General features: G+C 49.9%; 1 protein-coding gene across 1 annotated transcript in view; it reads right to left on the minus strand.

Moving 5' to 3' along the window:
- The window catches only part of LOC132587957 (axoneme-associated protein mst101(2)-like), a 70,140-nt gene that overhangs the window by 41,662 nt on the left and 14,839 nt on the right, over window positions 1–13,639 (minus strand). Inside the window, exon 2 of the mRNA XM_060260371.1 lies at window positions 5,425–5,610. Within this exon, the coding sequence (XP_060116354.1) occupies window positions 5,425–5,610 (186 nt within the window). The remainder of the gene's footprint in view (window positions 1–5,424; window positions 5,611–13,639) is intronic.

The following is a 13,639-nucleotide window of genomic DNA, read 5'->3' on the forward strand; positions in this document are numbered from 1 at the left end:
TGATGCTACAGTCTCTGTTTATCCAAGGCAACGTAGTATTAATTCTGGTTCCATCTTAAAAGGCTACTTGGAAGAGGGCAGTTTTGCAGGCCCTACGGAACTGATTAAGAGGGGAAGGGGGAAGGCAGTGGGGGTGCACACACAGAGTCAGAGATTTCAGGGTGGAGCCTACAGAGGACAGGACTTGGGGAAGCATGGGACTTCACCCACTGAGTTCAACCTCCAACGTAGTCATTTTCTCCAAAGGAGCTGGTCTTGGCCATAAAAACCTAAGAAGAGCCCTGCTGGATCAGACCAAATACTCCATCTAATTCAGCCTAATGCCCCAGACAGTGGCCAACCAGTTTCACTGGAGAGCCAACAACAGGCCAGAGTGGCTGAGGAGTTTCCCTGGTGTTGCCTCCTGGCTCTGGATTCAGAGGCTGACTGTCTCTGAATGTGGAGGTTCCGCTCAGTCACCATGGATAGAAAGCATCGATAGACTTGTCCTCCGTGAATCTGTCCAATCCCCGTTTAAAGCTATTTATTTCTGTGGCCATCACTACATCTTCCTGCAGCACACTCCAGATTCCAATCACTCTCTGTGTAAAGTAGTATTTCCTTTGATCCGTCATGAACCTGAGGCCCATCAGCTTCAGGGGATGCCCTTGAGTTCCTAGTCTTTGGGGAGAGGGAGGAAAAAGTTCCCTTTGTCAACTCTCTCCACCCCATGCATCATTTGATAAACCTCTATCATGTCCTCCTTCAGTCGCATCTTCTCTACAACGAAAACTCCCAGACTCCTGGGCATTTCTTCATAGGGAAGGTGCTCCAACTCCCTAATCATCTCGTTGAGCAGTTGTAATTCCAAGGGCTGTATCAACAGAACTATAGTGTCCAGATCACATGAAGATGAAGTGATGGTATTGCTTTACTCTGCTCTGGTAAGACCTCACCGGGAGTACTGTGTTCAGTTTGGGGCACCACGTTTTAAGGAGGATATAGAGAAGCTGGAACAGGTTCAGAGGAGGGCGACGAAGATGGTGAGGGGTCTGGAGACCAAGTCCTATGAGGAAAGGTTGAAGGAGCTGAGCATGTTTATCCTGGAGAGAAGGCGGCTGAGAGATGATAGGAGGGTGACGAAGAAGGTGAGGGGTCTGGAGACCAAGTCCTATGAAGAAAGGCTGAAGGAGCTGGGCATGTTTAGCCTGGAGAGGACACGGCTGAGAGGTGATATGATCACCATCAAGTACTTGAAAGGCTGTCATCTAGAGGATGGTGTGGAATTGTTTTCTGTGGTTCCAGAAGGTAGGACCAGAACCAATGGGTTAAAATTACATCAAAAGAGTTTCCGGCTCAACATGAGGAAGAACTTCCTGACCGTTAGAACGGTTCCTCAGTGGAACAGGCTTCCTCGGGAGGTGGTGGGCTCTCCTTCCTTGGAGGTTTTTCAACAGAGGCTAGATGGCCATCTGACAGCAATGAAGATCCTGTGAATTTAGGGGGAGGTCTTTGTGAGTTTCCTGCATTGTGCAGGGGGTTGGACTAGATGGCCCTGGAGGTCCCTTCCAACTCTATGATTCTATGAGCTATCTAGGCCCTGCTTGGAAGGTGGCAACCTTATTTAGGCAGGCTGTGCCTCTTGGAGGTAGATTCAGTATAGGGCTTTCCACCTGGTAATCCTATGGGGGCCTTTCTCTGTGCTATTCCACTCTCTCGGCAAGGAGAATTCCGTCAGCTCCTCCAAACGAGAATCAGTGCAAGGCGGCAGGTTCCTTCTGCTGTCGGATTTCCGAGAAAGGGGTGGCTGCTGATTGGCCGTTGGCGTGCGCAGAACGTATAGCTGCCTGCAGCATCTAAAAGCCACTATAAAACCGATTATGCTCGGAGTAATATATTTCTCGTTTGGCTGGTGATCGCTCTTCTTTCCTAAACAGTGTTAAAAATAGACTCACTGTTGGAGGGGGGAGCGAGAGTTGTGTTTTGTCGAAGGCATGAAGTGCGGGGACTGCATTGTCGAGGGGGTGAGATTGTCTCCTCTGTCAACGAACACAATTTTGCTGCTAGCGATTATAGCTAACCTACAGGACACTGTTATGACAGACGCACCGGCCCCAGCAGATTTAGAAATAAGCACTTCTTTCCAAATCCTTGTGTGTGTGTGTGTGTGTTAAAATATCTGCAAACCCTGAAATGGCTATTGCATATTATTTCCAGCAGAGGGCAGTTAGGTTCCATGAGAAAGAAGACTTCGGAAGTCTTGGCTGGAGGGCTTCCGTAAGGCATCCAATTGTTCAAATCATCTGTTCTTTTAGTTGTGTTGGGATGAAAAGACAGAGAGAGAGAGAGAGAGGGGAGATCTGTTGAAATTTCCTGAAGAATTTAAGAAACGGCAGAAGCCGCTTCTCAGACGCCTTGCTAGAGTTGGAATGGATGGGAGGGGTGGGGGAGAAGTTAGAAAACAAGATGAAATTCCTTTACCCATGGCTCTGAAGAACATCTTGTTTTGCTATGCAAATTGTGCTTTCAGAGATACCTCCATTACCTTGAGGGGGGGGGGAGGGGGGTTAGCTATGCTTATTCTGTTTCTGGAATTTGGCTGCAGATGAGTTTTCTCAATTACGTTGTTTGTTTGTTTGCATCTCTGTATTTTACAGTTTTGCCGTAAAGAAAACATATATTTTTTGGGGGTGGGGGGGATAAATACTGCAGCAACGGCATGTTTCTCCCCTTGCCAAGGTTTTTAGAGATTGCAGGACACTTCAAACAAAACAGGACTGCTCAGTGGATACTTAGCAGGTTGGATTTCTGGTGTTGATCAGGGGTGGAATTCTAGCAGGAGCCCCTTTGCATATGAGGCCACACACCCTGATGTAGCCAGTCCTCCAAGAGCTTACAAAAAAGAGCCTTGGAAGCTCTTGGAGGATTGGCTGCACCAGGGGGTGTGGCCTCATATGCAAAAGAGCTCCTGCTAGAATTGTAAGCTCTTGGAGGGTTGGCTGCATCAGGGGTGTGGCCTCATATGCAAAGGAGCCCCTGCTAGAATTGTAAGCTCTTGGAGGGTTGGCTGCATCAGGGGGTGTGGCCTCATATGCAAAAGAGCTCCTGCTAGAATTGTAAGCTTTTGGAGGGTTGGCTACATCAGGGGTGTGTGGCCTAATATGCAAAGGAGCGCCTGCTAGAATTCCACCCCTAGTACTGATGCAGGTGATTATTCTAAACCTTCCTCCTGTCCAATTTTTATCTTGCTGACTTTCTTTAAGGGGGGGCACGAGGATACAGGGACATGCCTGTTGAAATGCATTTATTCATTATTATTTCCTTATGGTATGTGTCTGCTCGTTTTGCCTGTTTCCGTGGCTGGCTTTCCATATTTCATGTCTCAAACTTAAGCATTTTGAGGGTGTTTTTCCTTGCTGGAAAAGATAAAAAGATTCCCTTGGAACAAAGACTATGGATCTGTGGATCTAATGAGACTGAATCAGTTGAGCATATCCTATTACACTGTAATATGTATGTGGATATCGGTGTGAAGTTCATTGTCCCTTTGCTTCAGTCTTACCCCGGACACCTTTAAAGCCCTATATGGTCGAGGACCTGCCTACCTGAGGGACCATCTCTCCCCATACGAGCCCAGAGAGCACTGAGGTCAGCAGGGAAGAACAAGCTGACTATCCCTGGGCCAAAGGAGGCGAAATTGCAGAACACTCGCGCACGGGCCTTCTCCGTTGCAGCTCCATGCCTGTGGAACCAGCTCCCGGAAGAGGTGCGGGCCCTGCGGAGTCTTGACCAATTCCGCAGGGCCTGCAAGACCATCCTTTTTAGGCTGGCCTTCGCAGACTGCTGACTAAGGATGGCCGAATTGATGGACCCGCCAAAGTGACTCTGCTCAGTGATCTTCGCCATTATGCAAACAGACAGAATAGCGCAGGAACACCACTGTTACTGTTAAATTATGTAAATTGGAATGGTTTTTAAGATAATGCTGATTTTAAAATTACTGTATAGTTTTTTAATGCTGATTTAAATTTACTGTATAACTTTTTATTTGAATATGTTGTTAGCGGCCCTGAGCCTGCCTAGGCGGGGAGGGTGGGATATACATAAAATTTATTATTATTATTATTATTATTATTATTATTATTATTATTATTATTCTGATAAAGAAATCAGTGACTCTTCTGAAAGGGACAAACTTTCAAACAACTATTAACTGTGCAAAATTCTTTGCAAGCTGCTTATAGAACACGCCAGAGAGCCGTAACAACAAGTTGATTTGTTTTATTACAGGGTAAAATTTAATTTTTATCTAGTTTTATATTATTTCCCTCGACTGATACCTTTTTGTTTCATTCTGATCTACGATCGTAATAAATATATTGATTGATTGATTGATTGATTGATTGAGGGTGTTTTTCTATCACTTCCAGTTCTGGTTGCCAACTCCATGCCTGGGAACTCCTTTAGGCCCTGTCTTGAGGTTGGTAACCCTGCTCCAATGGGATGGGCATCTTGATGCCCCTTTGCACCCACAGCTAGGATAGATCAAGATGGGTTGCCTTGTTAGTCTGTCTGTAGCAGCAGTAGTGACAGACTTCACATTTCTGGGATCCAAGATCACTGCAGATGGTGAAATTAAAAGACGTTTGCTCCTTGGGAGGACAGCTATGGCAAACCTGGACAGTATAATAAAAAGTAGAGACATCACCCTGCCAAGAAAAGTCCAAATAGTCAAAGCGATGGTATTCCCAGTAGTAATGTATGGCTGTGAGAGTTGGACCATAAGGAAGGCCGAGCGCAGAAGAATAGATACTTTTGAGATATGGTGCTGGAGAAGACTCTTGAGAGTCTCTTGGACTGAATGAAGATCAAATCAGTCAGTCCTAAGAGAAATCAACCCAGATTGTTCCCTGGAAGGTCAGATGCTGAAGATCAAATACTTTGGCCACCAAATGAGAAGGGAACACTCCCCGGAGAAGACCTTGATGCTGGGAAAGACAGAAGGCAAAAGAAGAAGGGGATGGCAAAAGATGAGATGGCTGGACAGCATTACTGATGTAACTAACACGAATTTGAGCAGACTTCAGAGGATGGTGGAGACAGGAAGGCCTGCGTGACTTGGTCATGGGGTCACAAAGAGTCGGACTGTGCGATCTGAACAACAACAAAGCAGCAGAAAAGAGCAAAAGTCCAGAAGCACTTGAAAGAATAATAAAATTTGTGGTAGGATAAGAGTTTTGTTCACTTCTTTAGATATATTCCAGCTGGGTAGCAGTGTGTGTGAACAAGATCCTGGGGCGCAAGTTAAATAGGGGCAGCCAGCGTGATGCAGTGACAGAATGCTAATGCGACCTTGGGGTGTATCCACAGAAGCATAACATCCAAATTGCAAGATGTCCTAGTCCCGCTGTACACTGCATTGGTCAGTATGCACTGGAATCTTACTTGCCGTTCTGGAGGCCTCGCTTCAAAAAGGACGTGGACAGAATGGAGCAGGTGCAATGGAGAGTGATGAGGGTGATCGGGGGGCTGGAGACTAAGCCCTAGGAGGAAAGGCTGAAGGACCTGCGGCTGTTCAGTCTGGAGGAAGCTGAGGGGGGGCATGATGGCTCTCTCTAAGTATTTGAAAGGCTGTCAGAGGAAAGCTGTCAGAGAAAAGCTGTTCCTGTCGGCAGAAGAGAAGAGGACTCACAAGGATGGGTTTAAATGAAGGATGGGAAGGTACCAGCTGGATATTAGGGGAAACTAATCAGCTCCCTAGGTGAGCTCCCCGCTCACTGGCAATCTTTAAGCAGCAGCTGCACAAGCACTGCTTAAGAATGCTCCAGGCCAATCCTGCATTGAGCAGGGGGCCGGACTAGATGGCCTTTATGGACCCTTCCAACTCCGTGATTCTATGATTCTATCCTAGGATGCTTAGTGACCCAGTGACTCACAAAAGCTTCCACCCTGCCACAAATTGCGTTTAGGGCGTTTTTCGCACTGACCTTACGCCGGAGTGACGTCCCTCTTCACCGCGCAGCGTCTGCGCGGATTTCGCACTAATTGCTCCGCAGAACCCGGAAGAGCCGCAAAGTCCCGCGGCTTTTGCGTCGCAAATGTAACCGCCAAAAAACAGTTCACATTTGCGACGCAAAAGCCACGGGACTTTGCGGCTCTTCCGGGTTCTGCGGAGCAATTAATGCGAAATCCGCGCAGACGCTGCGCGGTGAAGAGGGACGTCGCTCCGGCGTAAGGTCAGTGCGAAAACGCCCTTAGGCTCTAACTCCTGGACTCTTGTTCTTGCTCCTGGACTCTTGTTCTTTTTTGCAGCTACAGCTAGGATTGCTAAGCAACAGCCATGCACTAGCCAAGAAGAAGAAGAAGAAGAGGAGGAGGAGGAGGAGGAGGAGGGGGAGAAGGAGGAGGAGTCACAACTGACTCATGGCAACCCCATATGTGGGACATTCGAGGCAAGCAGAGGGGCGTGCGCTATTGCCTTCCTCCGCATAGCAACCCCAGTCATCCTTGGTATTCTAGAATACTGACCAGGACTTATCCTGCTTAGCTCCCAAGCTCTAATGAGTCCAGAGCTGGGCATTTGGGCTGAGACACCTGTAAATAGGACGTGGCATTGTTCCATGGTAGCAAAGAATGGCCAAAGGTACATTGCAGGATATACAGGGAAGGGAGCGGGTGTCGGCAAAGAAACAGGTCTTCTCAACAGATGGTGGCCGGCCCACATATGGCCCGAATTCTCTGCCAAGTTCCACAGATCCTTGGCTCATACCAATAAATGGCTGCTAGGTCCTCAGCCAAGTCATGGAATGCCCTCCCTCTTCTTTCCCACTGCCACTGAGAACACCTACAGGGAATTTTTTTAAAAAATAGCAGCTGTGAGGCCAGCTGCGCTGTGACATCATTTCCAGGGGGAAATGGAAGTGAGAAAGGGTAACCATAGAGTTTCCAGCAATTCCTAGAGCTACCTATCTCATTTTTTTTTTAACCCAAGTAACATGCCGCAGCCAGCATCATCCCCCCACCCCAATATCTCCACCCACAGGCCTCTCCTCAGTTGACAGGCAATGAGGAGTGAATTTTTATTGGCACATACTGCTACAAACTCCTGTTTTCTGCGTTGCTTGGGTCACTCATATCACAAGTCGGCCACAGTTCCACAAGTTGGCAATTGGGGGGGAGCTGTCTCAGAGGCACCCACTTCACTGTGGCGTGCCTCAGGGGGCAGTTCTCTCCCCGATGTTGTTCAACATCTTTATGCGCCCCCTTGCCCAGATTGCACGGAGGTATGGGCTGGGTTGTCATCAATATGCAGATGACACCCAGCTCTATCTACTGATGGACGGCCGGGCTGGCGATGTCCCTGTAAATTTGGACCGGGCGTTACAAGCCGTGGCTGACTGGCTCAGGCTGAGCGGGCTGAAGTTGAATCCGGCGAAGACTGAGGTCCTTTGCGTGGGCTGCGGCGGACCGGGAGGGGAGATTACCCTACTGGCTTTCGATGGTGCGCCACTGATACCAGTGCGCAAAGTCAAGAGCCTGGGAGTGCTACTGGAATCCTCTTTATCAATGGAGGCCCAGATAGCTGCCACTGCTAGATCCGCCTTCTTTCATCTCAAGAGGGCGAGGCAGTTGGCTCCCTTCTTGGAGCGCAGCGACCTAGCAACTGTGATCCATGCAATGGTCACCTCGAGACTAGACTACTGCAATGCCCTCTACATGGGGCTGCCCTTATACCGAACACGGAAACTTCAGGTAGTCCAGAACGTGGCGGCCAGGCTGCTAGTGGGACTACCACGGTGGGAACATGTGCGGCCTGGGCTGCGGGATCTGCATTGGCTGCCGGTTGTGTACCGTGTTCGCTATAAAGTGCTGGTCATCACCTTTAAAGCCCTATATGGCCGAGGACCTGCCTACCTAAGGGACCGCTTCTCCCCATATGTTCCCCAGAGAGCACTGAGATCTAGCTCTCACAATCTTCTAACAATCCCTGGGCCAAGAGAGGCTAGATTGAAGACAACCAGGGAGCAAGCCTTCTCAGTAATGGCCCCTCGATGGTGGAATCATCTTCCAGAGATGGTACGAGCCCTGCGGGACCTGAACCAATTCCGCAGGGCTTGCAAAAAATTTCTTTTCCAGCTTGCCTTTGAGACAGAACCTGACTAATTTGACATGTAGCTATTTAGCCATCTTGTGGATATTATGACTTACAGTATTTTATAGCACCTATTTTATCTATTTTAAATAATTTATTATGTAATTGATTATATTTAAAACTGTTGTTTACATTGTTTTACTTGAATCATGGAATTCCATGTCTGTGAGCCGCCCTGAGCCCGCCTCTGGTGGGGGGAGGGCGGGATACAAAAATAAATTTATTATTATTATTATTATTTATCTCGGAGAAATGTTGACTGAGAGGTGACATAATAGAGAGGTGACATGATTACAAGATTATGCACAGGATAGAGAAGGTAGAGAAAAAAGTACTTTCCCCCCTTTCTCACAATACGAGCATTCAATGAAATTGGCATTCAATGAAATTGCTGAGCAGTCGGGTTAGAACGAATAAGAGGAAGTCCTTCTTCACCCAAAGGATGATTAACACATGGAATTCACTGCCACAGGAGGTGGTGGTGGCTACAAGCATAGACGGCTTCAAGAGGGGATTGGAAAAACATCTGGAGCAGAGTCCATCAGTGCTATTAGCCACAGCATATTGTTGGAACTCTCTGTCTGGGGCAAGTGATGCTCTGTATTCTTGGTGCTTGGGAGGGTAAACAGTGTGAGGACTTCTGATGTCCTGGCCCCACTGATGGACACCCTGATGGCACCTGGGTTTTTTGGCCACTGTATGACACAGAGTGTTGGACTGGATGGGCCATTGGCCTGATCCAACAGGGCTTCTCTTATGTTTTTATGTTCTTAGCCGTGTTAAGTCCTGGAGTGATTCCCAGAACTCTGTCCAGGATTACTGGTGGTGGAAAGTGCTGGTTAGTTGCAGTTGACTGATGGTGTGCCTGAAAAGTATACAAGGCAGGAGACATACAGAGGTGGCCGGCCATTGCCTACCTCTGCGTAGCAGCCTTGGATTTCTTTGGTGGTCACCCCTCCAAGTACTAACCAGGGTTGACTCTGCTTAGCTTCCAAGATGTGATGGGATCAGGCAAGCCTGAGCCATCCAGGCAAAGGTAGAAGACAAACAGGTGGTTTGCCGTTTTCTGCCTCTGCAGAGCCACCTTGGACTTCCTTGGGGGTCTCCCATCCAGTTACTAACCAGGGCTAACCCAGCTTAGTTTCCGAGATCTGATGAGATCTAACCTCTGACATGTTGCAGCCGCACTCCTGAGTTTTGTCCTCCTTGTTGTCTTAAGGACCATATTTTTTGGTTTTCCCCAAGGCTTTTTTGGGCAGTAAAAAAAAAAAAAACTAACAGGAACTCATTTGCATATGAGGCCACATCCCTGATGTCACCATTATTTCGCACAGGGCTTTTTTTGTAGAAAAATCTGGGCAGAGACTCATTTGCATATTAGGCCACATCCCCTGACGCAAACGCAGACGGAACTGCGTTCCTGCTAAAAAAAAAGGGCCCTGGTTTTCCCTCTGGTCTGCAAAGAGCAATTCAGTGCCCTCGGAGTGAAGGAACTTGATTTCCCCCCCATGCACAAAAGAGTGGCTGTTCTTCCTTCCTTCTTTCCTTTTTTTTTTAATCTTCTTGAGCTCCTAGAAGAGTAAAAAGGAAGAGGTCAGACCTGCATCACCATGGCAACCTTGACAGCGCCGGTCTTTGAAGGAAGCTACCACTAGAGCGGAAGTTTCTTCCCAAGGAGTGGTTTGCGCTGTCTGTTGCTAAGCTGTCTTTCTCCCCTTCCGAACGGGAAGCAGAACTGGATTCTTTTAACTTTCCAGTTTACTTCCGACTGCTTTTCATAGTGCCAGAAGATGTGATCCAAGATTATATTAAGTGCAAGATGGGAGGCAGGAGCCGGGGTGGAATTCTAGCAGGAGCTCCTTTGCATATTAGGCCACACCCCCAGGATTTAGCCAATCTTCCAAGAGCTTACAAAAAAAGAGCCCTGTAAGCTCTTGGAGGGTTGGCTCCATCAGGGGGTGTGGCCTAATATGCAAAGGAGCCCCTGCTAGAATTCTATCTCTGGACCCTGTACTAAGAGCCCTGTAAGCTCTTGGAGGGTTGGCTCCATCAGGGGTGTGTGGCCTAATATGCAAAGGAGCCCCTGCTAGAATTCTATCTCTGGACCCTGAACTAAGAGCCCTGTCAGCTCTTGGAGGGTTGGCTCCATCAGGGGTGTGTGGCCTAATATGCAAAGGAGCCCCTGCTAGAATTCTATCTCTGGACCCTGTACTAAGAGCCCTGTAAGCTCTTGGAGAATTGGCTACATCAGGGGTGTGTGGCCTAATATGCAAAGGAGCTCTTGCTAGAATTCCACCCCGAGGAGGTGGTGTGGTGGGGGGGAGGTGACAGGAAGGGATGGGGAAGGAGGGGCAGGCAGCAGTAGCAGCTGCGTGTGGACGGCGTGCTGGGGGTGTGTGCAAAGGGAAGGGATGGGCGACAGGCTGGCGGAGAAGGCATAGGCCACGGCGGACGACACGATGCGGGGGGGGGGGTTGCAATGGGAAGGGGTGGGTGGCGGCGGGGCGGAGGCACTGGATGGAGGGGCCCTACAGGGGGAAGGGGGGGTTTAATGGAGGGGCCGTGCCCCACAGCCCCACCCCTGGAGAGCCAGTTTGGTGTAGTGGTTAAGTGTGCAGACTCTTATCTGGGAGAACCGGGTTTGATTCCCCACTCCTCCATTTGCAGCTGCTGGAATGGCCTTGGGTCAGCCATAGCTCTGGCAGAGGTCGTCCTTCAAAGGGCAGCTGCTGTGAGAGCCCTCTCCAGCCCCACCTCACAGGGTGTCTGTTGTGGGGGAGGAAGGGAAAGGAGATGGTGAGCCGCTCTGAGACTCTTCGGAGTGGAGGGCGGGATATAAATCCAATATCTTCTTCTTCTTCTGTGGCTACAGGCCTGCCTCCAATGGAGGGGCGATGCAGTTGGAAGGGGGGTTAAAAGGATGGATCTGGCCTCTCCTGGGCCCCACTGTAGCTACGGGCCTGGCTGGAAGTAATGTTAGAAATTTTCCGAGCAGAACTGGAATTAAAGGTGGAGACTGGAATGCAATACAGAGCAAAATTCCAGAACAGTGAAGGAACAGCAGTGGGGAAAATTTATATGCATGTATACCCTGTGGCGCAGAGTGGTAAAGCTGCAGTACTGCAGTCCGAGCTCTCTGCTCACAACCTGAGTTCGATCCCAGCGGAAGCTGGGTTCAGGTAGCCGGCTCAAGGTTGACTCAGCCTTCCATCCTTCCGAGGTCAGTAAAATGAGGACCCAACTTGCTGGGGGGAAAGTGGAGATGACTGGGGAAGGTAAAATTCTGCTGTGACAATGTCGTGATGCGATGTCACCCCAGAGTTGGAAACACCTAGTGCTTGCACAGGGGACTACCTTTTCCTTTATACATGCACACACAATTTTTTTTGAAAAGAAAAAAGGAAGCAGAATAAAGTAAATACAGAAAGGGGTTGGGGAAGGTTACCAATCAGCAGCTCTCTCTCTTTCCCCCAACACTTTGTCTATAACGTACAATGATACTTATGTCTGATGGAGGTATGCTTATATCTATCATTTTACATTTCATAGCTAAACTGTTTCGCAAGTACATTATTCGTTTCATCATTGCTACATACTCAGTATTACATGTTTCGCCTCTCCTCCGTACTTGCTATTTTAACAAGTAGATGATATGACAAAAATACAGAAGGGTTGTCTATCATGCATTTCATACTAAGAAGATTTAAAAAGATGAGAGGGGGAATTTATTATGACATTTATACCCTAATTTTCTCCCCGATGAGGACCTGATTCGTTTCTGCACCACCTTCATCACTTTCGGGGTCTGGATCCCCCAGTGGGGTGGTCTCCCGACTCCCTCCGCCGGCTGTTTCTGATAGCCCTGCGCCCCCTCTTTCATTTGATATGTGTCCCGTGCGGGTGCCACCCTCCTGCCGGGAGATGCCGCAAAATGAGCCCCCTTGAGGCTTATGGCGGCAGGGCTCAGGGGAAGCGAGCTAGACTACTGTTCTTTTGAGGGGTTATAGAGTGTTTCGAGCCCGTCCCTGTGGCATCGGTCCCATCGTTGTGGGACCCAGGGGGCCAGCGCAGCGGCACGCCGAAGCAGCCTGTCACTAATAACACAGGTCGAGATGCAGGACAGGAACCCGGAAGTGACCGACAGGCTGCTTCAGCGTGCTGCTGCGCCGGCCCCCTGGGCCCCACAACGATGGGACCAATGCCACAGGGACGGGCTCGAAACACTCTATAACCCCTCAAAAGAACAGCAGTCTAGCTCGCTTCCCCCGAGCCCTGCCGCCATAAGCCTCAAGGGGACTCATTTTGCGGCATCTCCCGGCGGGAGGGTGGCATCCGCACGGGACACATATCAAATGAAAGAGGGGGCGCAGGGCTATCAGAAACAGCTGGCGGAGGGAGTCGGGAGACCACCCCACTGGGGGATCCACACCCCGAAATTGATGAAGGTGGCGCAGATAGAGCCAACAGAGCAAACAGGACAAAATAAATAGGCTGCATTATGCAGCACAGTTGAGAAAGTGCCTTATCCCATATACTGATGAAGTAAATACAGGATCTGAGAACAAAATTGCACCAGAAGACACAAACACAAAGCTCCCTTACACTGAATCAGTGCTTGGGTCCACCAAAGTCAGTATTGTCTAGTCCAGTCACAAACACAAAGCTCCCTTACACTGAATCAGTGCTTGGGTCCACCAAAGTCAGTATTGTCTACTCCAGGGGTGGCCAGAGGGAGGGAGGGAGGAAGGAGGGAGGAGGGAGGGAGGGAAGGAGGGAAGGAAGAAAGGAAGGAAGGGAGGGGGGAGGGAGGGAGGGAGGGAAGGAAGGAAGGAGGGAGGGAGGAGGAGGGAGGAAGGAAGGGAGGGAAGGAAGGAAGGAGGGAGGGAGGGAGGGAGGAAGGAGGGAGGGAAGGAAGGAAGAAAGGAAGGAAGGAGGGAGGGAGGGAAGGAAGGGAGGAGGGAGGGAGGGAAAGAGGGAAGGAAGAAAGGAAGGAAGGAAGGAAGGAAGGAGGGAGGGAGGGAGGAAGGAGGGAGGGAGGGAGGGAGGGAAGGAAGGAAGGGAGGAGGGAGAGAGGGAAGGAGGGAAGGAAGGAAGGAAGGAAGGAGGGAGGGAGGGAAGGAAGGAGGGAGGAGGGAAGAAAGGAAGGAAGGAGGGAGGAAGGGAAGGAAGGGAGGAGGGAGGGAGGGAAGGAGGGAAGGAAGGAGGGAGGGAGGGAGGAAGGAGGGAGGGAGGGAAGGAAGGGAGGAGGGAGGGAGGGAGGGAGGGAGGGAGGGAAAGAAGGAAGGAAGGAAGGAAGGAAGGAAGGAAGGAAGGAAGGAAGGAAGGAAGGCAGGCCGCCCCCTCCCACACGCGCAGGGACGCTCCCTCCCTCACTCGCCGCCTTCCCCGCCAGCGCACGCGGCCCACCACCTCTGGGGCTGGCTAAACCGGGACCTCTAATGGTCCCGATATAGCCAGCCCGGGAGGCGGGAATAGGGGTCCAGAACCGGGACATTCCCGGGTGCCCGG

Source organism: Heteronotia binoei, chromosome 19 (assembly GCF_032191835.1).
Source record: "Heteronotia binoei isolate CCM8104 ecotype False Entrance Well chromosome 19, APGP_CSIRO_Hbin_v1, whole genome shotgun sequence".
NCBI lineage: Eukaryota > Metazoa > Chordata > Lepidosauria > Squamata > Gekkonidae > Heteronotia > Heteronotia binoei.